General features: G+C 48.4%; 1 protein-coding gene across 2 annotated transcripts in view; it reads left to right on the top strand.

Annotated features, from left to right (window-relative positions):
• Positions 1–15,300, top strand: part of CAMK1 (calcium/calmodulin dependent protein kinase I) — a 44,431-nt gene that overhangs the window by 22,239 nt on the left and 6,892 nt on the right. For both annotated transcript variants that reach the window (XM_077324853.1, XM_077324854.1), the window contains exons 4-7: positions 2,933–3,007; positions 3,144–3,282; positions 13,221–13,347; positions 14,546–14,621. In XM_077324853.1, the coding sequence (XP_077180968.1) occupies positions 2,933–3,007; positions 3,144–3,282; positions 13,221–13,347; positions 14,546–14,621 (417 nt within the window). The remainder of the gene's footprint in view (positions 1–2,932; positions 3,008–3,143; positions 3,283–13,220; positions 13,348–14,545; positions 14,622–15,300) is intronic.

Genomic DNA, 15,300 nt, shown 5'->3' with positions numbered 1-15,300 from the left:
TTGGCCCTTGGAGTAGAGGATAGTGGGTATGAATTTGGGGGGGGGCACCTTTAAAAAGCTAGGAAAGGATCTCCTCTGGAAAGAGGAATGCACACCTTAATTTTCAAAGCAGGAATGGTTTAATCTCCCCCCACCCCCTGGGTGTTTCCATCCACCATAGGCAAGATTTCGCCTTCTCAAGGGAGCTGGGCAGAGAAGAACTTTTCAATGCTCTGCTTAAGCCTTAATGTTCTTCCCTTACAGGGGAATGGAAGCCAGGAAGGGACCCCCTCCACGAAATCTGTGCCAATCCTACAGGAATAAGCCATGCCCTTCTGTATAGCTTCCCCCAAAGGAATGTATCATGCAAAGTCCCCTGGTGTGTGGGAATCCAGCCCTAGAGAGGAGAACACGTATGAAGTGTGCCCTCGGGCAGGCGATCCCTTTGCTCATACATACAGGCCACCTCCTGTCCTGACCCTTCTAGACCTCTTTGTATCTCCACAGTCTTTCCTGTCCTAATTTCTTAGTTCCCCATATTTGGGCTCGGGATGCCTGCCATTCTGAAAATAGCCACGCAATATCTCTTTGCGCCCAGGGAAGCCACATGACCGTTCCCATGCCTGCCTCATGCTTAGTGCGGGCACCACATCTTCCTCCTCTGGCATGAGCCCAGGGCAGGGGAATTCGGGAAAGAGAGGTGCCACCTCAGATGTCCTCGCCTAACCTCCTCTAACTCCCTTCTCAGGTTATACAAAACAAAGGCAGATGCACTCATCCTGTCTAACACAAGCAGGCCTTTTATTGACCTGGACCTTTGGTCTGTCCAGGTTGGGATTGTCTCTGGTGAGAGGCAGTAGCTCTCCAGCATGGAAGTCTTTGACATCAACGAGTGTCTCAACTTTTTAACTGGAGATGCCGGGGACTGAACTGGGGACCTTCAGCATGCAAAGCTGTTGCACAGCCACAGCTCAGAAACCACTGGGAGGGCTGGGGGTGTACGGTTCCAGGCAGCAGTGGGCCGGTGCTAGATCTGCTAGAGCATGGGGGCCATTGGCAGGGAATGGGGGTTGCCCTCTGAGGCCATGTGACCAGTCTCCTTCGTTTTGGTAGTAAAGAGGCACTCACGCCTCTGCAAGGGATGTCAGCATCCAGGTGGGACCTGGGAGTCCCTTGGAATTCTAGCTCGTCTCCAGGCAACCAAGGTCAGTTCCCCTGGAGAAAATGGCTGCTTGGGAGGGGGGGCTCCATAGCATCATACTCGACAAAGGCCCCTCCCCACCCACTCCCAGCTCCACCCCCAAAGCCTCCAGGTACTTCCCAACCCAGAACTGCCAACTTGATTCCTCTCCCAAACACTCATTTTGGTAGAAAAGCTGAGCAATCTAATACCTCACTTTCTCACCACATTGATGGTTACATTTTAAATTGTGCGCCCCTCAGCAACTCTTCCCGTAAGAATTTTAATGATTCCCCTCCCCCCATCCAAGATAATAAGAAACAGGAGAACGGACTTTTGGTGACAATGCAAATGATACCACCCCCCCCCATCCCTGCCTTTACAGAATCATCATCCTTATTAAACTCTTTTAAAAGTTGGACCATGTATGACCTTTAAAACAAAGCAAACCAGGCCTTAACGTCAGCCGAGTCATGCCCGACGTCATGTCCTGCCTCTTTGAGAAACATTCTTGTTTCCTTTCCTCTCTTCACTTATTTGGTAGAGCAAGCCTTCCAGCTCTCCTGCATAATAAGAATTACTGCTTCTATAACTAACTCAAATGTTCAAAGCATTTCACAGACAATCTAGAATAATATGTAGAGCAGCCAGATCACTGCAGACGTATTGAGGACGGGGGGGGGGGGGGCGGGGGAGAGACACACAATCTTTAAGAATCATCAGCAAGTTCCTAACAGAAGCAAGAGCTGGCCAGGAAGACTTCCTGGTTTCTTTCTAGTCTCCCAGTCACGATGTTCCTGCTTCAGAGAGAATGACTGTGACAAAACCTGAATCCCTGCAGGCACCTACTAGGCCTCGGTCGGCCTAGATCTCAAGGTTCTGCCTGCTAATGAGAAATTCAACTCTCTGCCTTTATTCTACTGCCTTCAACAAAAAATCGGGGTGGACAGGTGACCACCTCATGAGGTTCTAATTAGCTGAGACTTGGGCAGTTGCTCCACTTAACCTTGCCATTCTCCATCTGAATAAACAGAAAGAAATTTCCAAGCTGGTGATGGCAAAAAGCTTTTTTCACAAAGAGTTCCTAGGTATAAAACCTCGTTTTCGTATATTACTTCCTCAGTAAACTTATTTCTGTTTTTTTTTTCAGGGATACAAACAAAGTCTTCAACCCACTACCTAATTCTTATATTTTATATACCTTATATTTTAAGTCATATAATTTGGGTCTATTAGTATCAAAGGTCCATAAAGGTAACTTTAAAACCAATTCAGAAATAAGTTTACCGAGGAAGTAAAATACGAAAACGAGGTTTTATACCTAGGAACTCATTCTGAATAAAGCTTTTTGCCATCGCCAGCTTGGAAATTTCTTTGTTTATTCATCTTCGGCTGACAGGTCATCTCTGCATCCTCCATCTAAAGCCTGGAGTTCTCTTGGAATTACGACTAATCTCCTGACGACAGAGTTGTGTCCCGGGGGGAAATGGCAGCCTTGGAGGGTGCATCCTGAGCTCCTGTTTTCCCCCAAGCTCCACCCTTATCAGGATTTGCCCCCAAATGTCCACAACTTTCCCATACTTCTGCAGTGTTCAGTGCTAGAAACTGGGGAGGCGGAAGGGGTAGAGAACTTTGGCATTTGGAAAAGTCCTCCATTTCTAAGTGAAGAGGCAACAAGATCTCTTGTGGGACAAAAGTTACAGGGCCTTGGGTGGTCTTGGGGTGGTAGAAACCTCTCCACCCCCATCAAAATGCTCTCTTTCTTTCTGGCAGGATCAAGCACCCCAATATCGTGGCTTTGGATGATATTTACGAAAGTGATGGGCATCTCTACCTCATCATGCAGCTGTAAGTTGCAAAGTGGGAGCTAGAAGTCTGAAGTTTGGGGAAAGAAGAACCACAGCTTGGTATAATCCTGGCCGTTCTCCTACTTGGGGGGCAAGTCTCAGGGCAGAACCAATGTGTGCCTTCTTCCTAACTGCAGGGTCTCAGGAGGGGAGCTCTTTGACAGGATTGTGGAGAAGGGGTTTTATACAGAGCGAGACGCCAGCCAACTCATCCGGCAGATCTTGGATGCTGTCAAATATCTGCACGACATGGGCATCGTGCACCGTGACCTCAAGGTGGGTATCTGCTGCTGTTTGGGAATACCTGCTTATTATAGGGACTGTGGAATTCAGGTGCATACAAGTGCAGTTGTGTGCTTGCTGGTTAACTCCTTTGCCATGCGTATTGTACGCTGGAGATATATTTTGGCAGGGTTGCCTCCAGCATTTTCCTCCATTGTGGTTTAAAGAGGCCTTGCTTTGTGATAATTTGCTCCTTAGAGGAAAGATCTGCATGTTGTTATCCAGTGATCCCCCAACAAAGTTCCTGTGGGCACCATGGGGCCTGCTGAAATACCCATTTGCTTCTTTGTTGAGACAAATCTTTGAAACAAGGGGGTATTTTAAGAAAGCCCAGGAAACATCACTTGAATCTACAGGGAGTATCAGTTTGGAAAGAGCTGCCTTCATTGGAGGAGAATGCTTGGGGTGGAACCTCCAAACATTTTGTGGAATCGTCTGATGTCTTGTGATTGGTCCTCCTATAGCAGACATTCTGTTGTGGTGTCCCCCATCCATTTTTAAAATCCTGAATATACCCACATATTCAGCAAGATGGAGCATCCCAAAGTAATAAGCACCAATTTCTTAGGACCTAGAGGTATCACAGGGAAATCACATGCCAAGAAAGATCAATAAATAAGGGTTAGATCTTGGGTATACTTCTTAGAGAAGCTTCAGAGTTACCAAAGAAAGAAGGTGCAATTTGCCTGTGTGGAGCTCCCATTCTTTCCCTTTTAGTTTAGTTAATACAGGTGGAACATAGTGCCATAGTCTTCATCCAAATTGTGGCAGGGATTTTATAGGGGAAAACATGGGGAGCTCCATTCACGTAGCTCCCAACCTCTCTTCTGACTTGGCTTTTATCATGTGTGGCCTTTTCAAAGACAAAATAGACAGTATAGTGGGACTATCAGAAAGCCAGTGGAACAGCGATAATCAGAGCGGACACAATTATCCCCTGGATATGAAATCTTCAGAAGTGGCTGGGAAGGAAATAATCAGGTGGAGTTGCTTTGTTTGTCTGAGTGGGCATTAATCCAGCAAATTCAAAAGACTCAAAAAGAATTAACTCCTCCACGTTATGTACTCCTGGGGACAGACTACTATTTACTACGCCAACAAAACTCTGTCATGCAAGTCGTAGAATGCGGCTGTTCGTCCTACTGAAAACATGTTTGAGTCCAGTGGCATCTTTAAGACCAGCAAGCAGCTATTATGCATGCCCATCTTACTGCAGATTTTCAGAGCATTAAGCCTTTTATCCTGACTTTGGATTCTGCGCCCACCTTGCACACCATTCTTTTTTCTCTGGTGTATTTATTCTTCAGCTACAATTAAAAAACACCCCATCATTTTCTAACTCGGGATGGAAGTCACTTATGACATGGGAGGGGGAAGGGATGTCGTATACAGTTGATCTATCACAGCTGCACAGTAGCATCCAGTAAGCCCCTTCCATTTAAATCCTCTTGGGTCAGCTTTTGCACATGCATTTTAGTGTTAGTTTGTTGAATGAAAAGGAACAGAAAGGAATGCAGGTGCAGAGGGTGGGGAGCCGATGTTGAAATTGACAAGACTTGGGTTGTTGAAATTGACAAGCAGCTGCAAAGCCCTGTTTTCCATTTTGCAGCACACTGTGGGGTTCTCTGTTGTGCGATCAGCCATTGTGAAAAATGGGAAAGAGTCATACAATCTCATACTATGGGGGAACACGTTGAGTGTAGAAGGCACAGTAGAACCCACTGACTCTGGCAACGTAAGCTGTGATCCCTGGCAATATGTGTGCGTTTGTGTGCCTGTGCAAAGTTGTCTGCAACTCCACCTCGCTTTGCACAGGGCTGTAGTTTGTATGGGTGAGGAGTCGTCTGGCAGAAGCTCTGGGGAGCTTTTAAAAATCTTGTGCCACTAAACTGAAAAAAATAGGGGTGTATTTGCATGGATGCCCTCATTTTTCTTGGGCAGGACATTCTAAGCACAAGGAGTTTCTTACGTTCGAAAGAGAAACAGCATTAATTGTAATAGATCAAGTAGGGTAGCCATGTTAGTCTGTAGCAACAGAAAAGAGCAAGAGTCCAGTTGTACCCTAAAGACTAACATCATTTATGGAAGGGTGTAAGCTTTTGTGAGTCACTGCTCACTTCTTCAGATATCTGGAAGCTCATCCCTTGCCACATTTTTTTTAGTCTTTGAGGGACTCTTACTCTTTTCTACAGAATTAATAATGCTGCACTCATTGCCTGGGACCAGTCCCCTGCAGAAAGTAGCATCAGAAGAAAGCTGAGCCTTTTAGACAAAGAGGATTGTGGGAGGAGGATTTGAGGGTTTTTTTTCCCCAAAGGCTTTTAAAGCTGTTGCATTATTCCTATGCAGTGTTACTCATGATCATGTTGGAAAAGGAAAATCACCCACAGCTTAGCTTTTTGGGGGGGAGTCAGGTGGGAGGAGGAGATGGTTGAAGCCGTCTCCAAATACATTAAGGGTTTTAAGAAGGTTTTTAAAAGGTGTCATGGTATTTTCACACAGTGGCTATCCAGCTCCTCAAAATAAAATTGAAATAGAGTGGGTGTAGAACTCTGAAGGTTGACATTAAAATACAATGTGGGAAAGGTGTTCGTGGTGCACCACGTTCCTGTGATTTCCTGCATTGTGCAGCAGGGGGGTTGGACTAGATGACCCTGCAGGTCCCTTCCAACTCTATGATTCTAGGTGTGAAAGGGAAACAGTGGGGAGAAAAACAGATTCCTTTAGGTTACCTGGAATCTTCATTGCAAAGGTGATTTCACGTAGAATCACATCAGCAACCAAGCTACCACAGCCAGTCACCCTGGTGTGGAAGCAGCCATGGGCCATATAAATGAGGATGTTTCTAGCTATAATGAAGAGGGGGGGATAGCGCCTTTCTCCTTGATTAGCCAAGCCAAAGTCAGCAAGTCAATAATCTCCTTACCACACTAGAATTCTTTGGATCTTCCTGCAAATAAAGGAAGAAGAAGAAGAGTTGGTTCTTATATGCCGCTTTTCCCGAAGGAGGCTCAAAGCAGCTTACAGTCGCCTTCCCATTCCTTTCCCCACAACAGACACCCTGTGAGGTGGGTGAGGCAGAGAGAGCCTTGATATCACTGCTCGGTCAGAACAGTTTTATCTGCCCAAGGTCACCCAGCTGGCTGCATGTGGGGGAGCGCAGAATCGAACCCGGCATGCCAGATTAGAAGTCCGCACTCCTAACCACTACACCAAACTGGCTCACCAATAGGAGAGCCAACGGCAGGAAGGGCCGGACTAGTGGCAAGTCTAGATCCCAGTAACTGGCAGTACCAGCCTAAACAGAATAACAACCTTTGAAGCTGATTGTCTTCAGTGGACTTGGAAAAGAAGAAGCCTGCCTTGGATGTCACCTTTGGATTCTGCCCTTTGTCTTCCATTCGCATCAGGGAAGTGTTCTGTTGCGTGAGTGTATCTCTCTCCCTCTCTCTCTCTCTGTATGCACTTAACCCTTCCCTTCTTGCTTTCCCTTCACAATGCAGCAAACCAGAACGAGGGAGGGGTTAGCAGCAGCAAGGAGAACAGTGGCAGAGAAAGTGTTAAGCCTTCAGCTCTTGCCCACTGGTCTCTGCTTCAGATTGCCCTCTCTGGGCAAAACCCTCACACACTTCAGCCGCTACTAAGAGCAAGTTGTCTTTTCAAGCTAAGTTGCTGGTATTTCCTTGGAGAGGCTGCAAATGGTCTTCAGACAATAGCCTCCTTCAGCTCTTTTTGCCACAGCTTGGCTGCAGCAAACCTGGCAAGGATTTCTCGCTTACCTAGAACCTGCCCTTGCTCTGAAACCGTCTTGTTGCCCTCCTTTCAGTTCTCTGTTTTGTGTCCAACGCTGTCCTATTTCGCTTATCTTTTGAAGGCTTACTGTGGCCTCAAAGGGTTCATTGTACCAAGCAGGCCTGAAATAACCTCCATCACACACAAGTCCAGCGGCAGCTTAAAGGCTACCAACCTCTCTTCCTGCAGGAACTTCTGAGTCACTTCTTAAGCTGCCCATTCCTGGCCAAGGTCACCTTTTAGATGAACCACAAAGCACAGGGGCTCAAGATCTATGAGGCCGATTAAATACACTCAGCCAGTGGCTCCCGCATTCTCTATTTTCAGAGGACCCCTTCACATTAATTTGCCCACCGCAGAACGGCTTGCGTGCTGCAAAGGATTCTGGGCGATGTTCTGTAGGACAGGTAGGCATCCTGCGGGTTTGTGTGCCAAATTGTGGATCGCCCAGACATTCTTCTCTCCACCCGAGGTGAAACCCTGACATGTTGCTGGCCCTACTAGAACTGGGGGCATAAGAGAAGGCCACAGGCATGGCTTCCGTTCATCATTCCTTCCTGGGCCTGTGCAGCTGCCTGCTGGGCCTGAAGTAAATCCCCAGCGGTACTAATTATTCATTTAATGTCTATACCGCCCTTCCCCGCAAGCAGCCTCAGGAAAGCTTACAATATTAATAAATGCAATTTAAAAAACAGTTCCCTCACCCTCTTAGAATCATAGAATATAATAATATTAAATAGAATAATTTAAAAATAACAATTAAAAACTAGTTTCCTCGCCCTCTTAAACACCCTCTGCCAGCTACCCAGACGGGGGATGGTATAAAATAAGAGAGGAGCCAAGGAGAAGGAGGGAGACCTGTATAGTTTCAGACAGCCATGGCCTCAGCCATGTCCGGTGGAACAGTACCGTTTTGCAGGCCCTGCGGAAATTTGGCAGCTCCATCTGGGCCTGGATTTCGATGGGCTACTCACTCTGGCACCTCAACATCTCACAAGTAGACAGCCTTTTTCCAGTGCTCTGACCCAAAAGGTTGCCTGCCCCTCTTCTGGAGTGTTTAGTTAGTTGATGTGGGATAGAATCATAGAATTATAGAGTTGGAAGGGGCCATACAGGCCATCTAGTCCAACCCCCTGCTCAACGCAGGATCAGCCCTAAGCATCCTAAAGCATCCAAGGAAAGTGTGTATCCAACCTTTGCTTGAAGACTGCCAGTGCTGGCTAGGCTTCTTGGGCTTGCCCCAGGGCTAAACTATGGCACTCCTGATGTCCATGGGAATTGTAGGGCTCATGGGAATTGTAGTCCATGGACACTGAGAGCCACAGTTTTGGCCACCCCTGAGCAGGAATCCACAACATGGTGCCCATGGACCTTGCCAAAACATTTCCTGACCACCATCAAGTGTTTTTTAGAAAAAGGGTAGCCCCACAGGGGCTTCTCCGTGGCCACTGGAGATCCAGTTGGCTGGGCAACTTGAACTAGCATTGTTCCCGCAGCGACTGCCACCACGGTTTTGGTTTTATTCTTTCTCACTCCCTGCTTCCCGGTGTAACTTTTAAAACAGCGGTTCTTCTCCCCTGCCCTTAGGCCTCCTTTGTGTGCAGTTTCTCCTCCTGCGGCAGCCATTTCAGTTCCTGGGTTTGAATTCTGAAGGTACCTGCAAGCTCAGCCACATGCATGTTGCCACAGGGGAAGATTCCTAGTCTTTCCAAGGAGCGTGTCTCCTGTGACCGTTCTCCTTATCTCTGTGCTGGCCTTTTACCTGGCTCTTTATCGAATATCAACCAGCCCGCCCTGCATTGTTTATGCTCCAGGCATCCAGCAGGAGACGGGTCGCGGCAATATAAAACAGGAGTCCAGCGGTACTTTGAAGGCTGGCAAAATTCATTCCAGCATGAATCAGAACCCACTTTATCACCTGCACCCAGCCTTCCAGCAGTCGGTGCATCTGGGGAAAGTTGGTGCATCTGCCTAGTTCTGCAAATACCAAACGGCATCTGAGATGCCTCTCCATAGACCCAGCCTCAGCCTTTGAGCTCAAAGTACCGCCAAGCTCCTTCCCGGAAAATGGCCCTCCGACACGTCCACCCTTCTGGTCAATGCTGTCCTTATCTTTTGCCTTTGGGCACTCAAACCCGTTTAACAAGTTAGAAATCCTAGCCTGCTTTGTTACTCTGGCCTGTCCCTTATCTAGACGGTTGTGGTTTGATCATTGTAGCTGTGCCAGTCCTAGGATATTTTAGATGGTTCAGGGATAGTCTTAGAAAGAAGAAAACGTCCCCCTTCAGGAATCTGCAGCTTGTCCGGTAGGAAACATTTGTGTGAGCTGTGGGCCGTCACCGGTTTTCAGACAAATGCACAGCTTGCACTCAGCTAGAGCCAGGGGTCAAGCAAATGTGTTGGTTCTTCCTCGAATCCACGTCCAACAGGGCTTCAGGACCTTTCCCAGCCCAGGGTCCTGAAAACGATGTGGCAAAGATGTTGAAATGATCAAGGGATACTCAAATCCCCTGGAGTAGAAATACACTGTTAATGCATTCAGACACACTGAATAATGGACATTCAGTCTACTTTCAATTCACTTTAGCTGTTGTTTGCAAGTGAATTTTGCTGTTCCACGCATTAAGATCCAGTTGCAAAGTACACTGAAAAGTGGCTTAAAAGCATGTTGTTTAGCATGCGTGAAAGCGTCCTGTGTCTTCTGCTTAGTTGTTTGCTTATTTATTATTATACTAGGGGCCAAGCCCATTGCATTCAGGATTGGGGGGAGGGGAAGAACTCTGCGGACAGCCCCCCCCTCTCCCCAGGACCTGGAAAGGCAGCAGTTAGGGAACTCACCAGCAGGGGCAGCTCTCATGCAGCAGGGATCTGCAGCCTCCAAGCCTCAGTGGAAGGAGGAGGGAGCAGTCAGGGGTGGGGAATGGAAGGTAATTGGCTGGCTGCTGGACAGGCAGGCAAGCCGGTTGGAGGAGGAGGCACTCAGGGGTGGGACAGCTGCCCTGAGTGGATGTTAAGCGCTGAGTGGCACTTAAGCCATGAGACATGCTCCTCCTCCTAGCCCTTACCAGAAATATTAAGTGGAACAGATCATTATATGGTGTGCGTACTGTATCCAGGAGATCCAGCTTAAACTGGCTTATGCATCCCTAAGATCCTTTATTACAAATACCTGGGGCTGTCCACATGCAAACTATCATGTCAAAAGGATGAAAATAAGAAACAGTGTAATTTGCATTCCATCAGAAAGGGTTACTGTTACCAGTTTCGCTTGCATCTCGAATGCACAGATGACTTTAGACTTCCTTCTTTTCCCCTTTTCCTCTCACCTACATAATTCGTATTTTACATCCTCGAGAGGCAGTGACCTACTCAGGGTCATGCAGTGCCAATTATTTGCTGGCAGGGGCTCATGGGAATTGTAGTCCATGCACATCTGGAGGACCACAGGTTGACTAACCCTGGCTTAGAGCATCTCCCGGGGAGTGTTGTTCCATAATTGTGGGACATGGAATTGCCAGCACACATCTGATTGGACAGGATCCATGTTGGACTCAGAGGCAGTGTCAAGTGTGGCCATGCCAAGTTTTTACCACCACCTCCAGGTACTATATAGGAGAGTTGGAGAGCAGGACATTGGCAGATGGTCCCCTGATCTCAACTTACACCTCCCCAATAAGCACATGAAAACATGGAGCTGCCTGATAGGGTCCACCAAGGTCTGTATTCTCTGATCAGACTTGTAGCAGCTCTCCAGAGTCTCAGGCAGAGATTTTTCACATCACCTACTACCAGATTCTTTAACTGAGGATGCCGGGGATTGAACCTGGGACCTTCTAAATGCCAAGCAGAGGCTCTTCCTCTGAGCCATGACACCTCTCCTTAGTCTCAGGACACTGTAACTTATCAAGAACTCTGCCCATTTCATAGTTTAGCAGCGCAGCTCATGGAGAGCCACATTTACAATTACCACCAACCAAAACTTCCACAGATACTTCCATCTGCACCTCAGGAGGTCTCTAAGCTTACCCACTTCCCTGGTTGGAGCTCTGGGGCAAACAGCCTGCCAGCCATAAGCCCAACTGTGCAAAGACCCTGTCCACTTTCCTGAGATGTGGGGCAGCTGCCTCATTGGGGATCAGTGTTCAGAAGAGCTGCAAGTCACCTGTCAAAGAGCCTCAGGTGAGTCCCCAGCTTCTGAATTCGTATCACTGCTTTAAAAGACTCCTCGGCGACTCCAAGAAATAAATCTGTCCCTGCCCAAAAACTGGATTAAAACCTAATACTGTCCCAGCCTCTCAAGATTCCACGGCCAGCCCTCCTTTCCGCTCCATTGTTTCGAAATCCGGTTCAGGGTTTTGACGACATTTTCTACAACACTGTGGCTGCCAGGCATCATCATGTCAGCGTACTTAGTCAGGAATAATTCCACATGACTCGATGGCTTGGCCTATTCCCGGGCTGTTCTTGTGGAAATGATATTTCTTGTTTCCTTAGTTGGTCCTCAGAGTCCAGGAGCTTTCTGGCCAGGAAGGTGGAAAGGAATTTTTTATTTTGATCTTCGTTTCTTTGTTGCTTGACCAAGTTTCCAAAACAGCCTGACGACTTTCTCCCTTTTGTCTGTTCACGCAGTCTTTCCTGTGCAGTTGGATTTCAGGCACAGGGAGCCATGTAGCAGCTCTGGTCTGCAGGCATTTAACCCTACACTCTTCGTAAAAAGAGGTTAACTGCTGCAGCCTCGGTCCCTCTCCTAGAATGGTGGATCTGCAAAGAAGGCAGTGAGCTCCAGGACCCAGTTCTCTGTATCCTCGAACATATATTTCTAAGGTTGACTGTTCGCCTTACAGGGGCAAAGCTGGTTCTCACCTGTCAAGGGCCAACTTTCAGAAATATTTTTTAATCAGATGGCAGCAGCATTTATCATGTATAGCGGGGGGCCATCAACCCCCAGTCCGCGGCCCGGTACCAAGCCGCGAAAGCCACGGTACAGGGCCACCGGCAGCCACGTCTGCCTCCCCCCCCCACAGCGAGAAGGAAGGGAAGAGGCAGGTGCGGCCACCGGCACACCGTTGACGCAAACGCGCATGTGCGCAGTAGTCACGCATGCACGTTTGCGCCCACTGGTGGAGAAACGCGCATGCGTGGCAACTGCGTGCATGCACGTTAGTGCCACCTGTTGGCGAAAACGCGCATGCGTGGCAACTGCGTGCAGATGCTGCACGTGTGTGCGGCACACGGGCCGTCGGCTCTCCCCTCACCCCCGGAGGCGGTCCCTGACCTCAGAAAGGTTGGGGTCCGCTGATGTATAGCACATTTATTTCTCATGTTGGAGAGGAGCTGTGGCTAAGCAGAAGAGCCTCTGCTTAGGATGCAGAGGACCCCAGGTTCCTCCCCAGCAACCCCAATGAAAAGGACCAGGCCGTAGGTGATGTGAAAGACCTCTATATGAATCCCTGGAGAGCTAGACTCTCCGAACATGCCTTCTTTACACAGAGTCTGATTAAAGTGCGGAATTTGCTGCCAGAGATTAAAATGTGGAATTCACTGCCGGAGGATGTAGTTGTATCCACAGGAATAAACAGCTTTAAAGGGGGATTAAATAGTATGGTGGAGGATAGGTCTTTCATTGATTACTTGCCATGATGACTAAAAAGAACCTCTGTGTTTAGAGACAGGAGGAAACTTCAGAGGAAGGCCTCGGCCTCTATGCCATGTTGTTGGCCATCCAGAGGAATTGGTTAACTGTTGTTCATCGTGTGGCCTTCTTTGCAGTTACACAACCCTCCCCACTGTTAACTGCATACCCAGGGAATTGCTAATTGCCGCTGTGGGATTTCTTCCATGCCAGGCTGGATTCTGGAGATTTTTGGTGGAGGGGTCACTTGGGCATGAAATTGGGGTCACTGTGGGTGGGCAGGTAGTTGTAAGTTCCTGCATCATGCAGGGGGTTGGACTAGATGATCCTGGATGTCCCTTCCAACTATATGGTTCTATGAACTGGTTAACTCCCTTTTTTAAAGGTTTCCTTCTGCATCTTTACTTCGATCTTTTTTCCAGGTGCATATTTTGTTAACTTATTTGACAAATTGTTCAGGTTCTATTTTGTTACAATTCTTTCTTCCTGTTTCCTCTGCACCCCTCAGCCTGAGAACCTGCTCTATTACAGTCTGGATGAAGACTCCAAGATCATGATCAGTGACTTTGGGTTGTCAAAGATCGAAGGCTCCGGTAGTGTCATGGCCACAGCTTGTGGGACGCCTGGCTATGTGGGTGAGCTGCAGAACCTCTTTTCCCTCCTCCCCTCCCCCCGATTGAAAGGACAGACCTGGCCTGCCATGAAAATGACTCAGTAGTGTGTGGGATTTTAATAAGGATGCTGGGCCCGGTTTGCTTGCAGCCTGCTTCCGTGGTGGGGAGCTATAAGGCCTCTTTAAAAATCCTTCTCTGTAGGAAACAGCTTACAAAACACTGGTTGGCTGTTTCACAGAAGCATTATCAGTGTGTCTGTTCTATCTTTTGTATATGGGCTGTGAGACTGATTGGCTGCAGCCATCCTGCATGTGCTCACACAAGAATAATTATTGCACAGAAATTCCTGCACATTGTCCGTGTGTCTGTGTTCTACACCAGGGGTAGTCAGCCTGTGGTCCTCCAGATGTCCATGGACTACAATTCCCATGAGCCCCTGCCAGCGTTTGCTGGCAGGGGCTCATGGGAATTGTAGTCCATGGACATCTGGAGGACCACAGGTTGACTACCCCTGATCCAATGTATCAACAATTAAAACACTTTTTTATTAAATGATGTTTTTGTGTGGAGAAATGTTTATTCCTTTGTACTCCTGTTGGCGTTCTGGAGTAGTGCCACTTGAATACAGCTTTACCATGTTACTGAAAACACAGGCTGAGTCCTGACACTGCCATACAGTTCCCTGAAATAGGGGTGTGAGAACTGGAACCTTCAGCACAGGCCTAAGAAAAGCTAAACTGTTCAAAGTTCCTTAAGATCAACCGCCTTAGAAGGGAGTCCTTTGGCTGAGCGTGGCCCTGCTAGAAGCCAGGCCTGCAAAGATTAGTTAGGGGAGGGAGCTGAACAAGGCTGGCAGACTAGGCTGTGAGGGTGAACCTGTTGGGGTATGCAGGAGCCAAGCAGTCAGCCCCTATTAAGAGATTTACCGGGACGGGGAACCCTAGAGCAGGGGTAGTCAAACTGCGGCCCTCCAGATGTCCATGGACTACAATTCCCAGGAGCCCCCTGCCAGCAAATGCTGGCAGGGGGCTCCTGGGAATTGTAGTCCATGGACATCTGGAGGGCCGCAGTTTGACTACCCCTGCCCTAGAGGGAGGTTCTTAGTTCAGCCCAAGGGTTACCTTTGCTAATAAAAACCCAGGTTAAGGTCAGTGCAATCTGTCGTTTTCTCACGGGTCACCTCCTTTCCCTTTCCTCCCCTTCGGTGCATCTCGTCCAGCGCCGGAAGTGCTGGCCCAGAAGCCTTACAGCAAGGCGGTCGATTGCTGGTCTATTGGAGTCATCGCCTACATCTTGTATGTATAGCCTTGTGCTGGGAAGCAGGCAAAGGGAGGGAGAGGGCAGGGGGGGAGGGCTCTGCCACCACTCCTGTGTGCACGTTTGTCCCAGGAGCAGAATGTCGGGGGATGTCCCACTCTCTTCATCTGGGAAGGGCCACGGCAGAAAGAGCCTTTGATTTGCATGTGCAGAAGGCCCCAGGCTCACTCCCTGGCATCTCCAATGAAAAGGATCCAGCAGTGGGTGATGTGACAAACCTGAGACCCCTGGAGGGCAGCTACCAGTCAGAGCAGACATTACTCGCTTTGATGAATGGGTCTGGCTCAGTAAAAGGCACCTTTGTGTGTTTTCACATCCCTGTTCTGCCCTTTAGTTTGGTTTTCCTTTCCTGCGCTTCTGCACACAACTTGAGGATATTATAATAGGGTTGCTTTCAGGGAAGCTCTTGGGAAGGTTCCTTTTCCCCGCACGGACGTCCAATGGCATGCACTCAAGCTCAGGCTGCATAAGTTCTTCTGGACCCCAGGTCCTACTTTCAGCTTGTGCCAGCCACAGTAGACGGTGCTCAGCTAGATGGACAAACTCAGCTGGAGGCCGAGGTGTGTGTTTAATTTTTGCCTCACAGCAGACGGGGGGAGGGCAAATGACCAAAGAGTTAGGGAATGTCAAAGCCACAGACTTGCTTGGGCTCTCCAG

This window comes from Paroedura picta, chromosome 3 (assembly GCF_049243985.1).
Source record: "Paroedura picta isolate Pp20150507F chromosome 3, Ppicta_v3.0, whole genome shotgun sequence".
NCBI lineage: Eukaryota > Metazoa > Chordata > Lepidosauria > Squamata > Gekkonidae > Paroedura > Paroedura picta.
The sequence above is the reverse complement of the archived record's forward strand: the minus strand, read 5'-3'. Positions and strand labels throughout refer to the sequence as shown.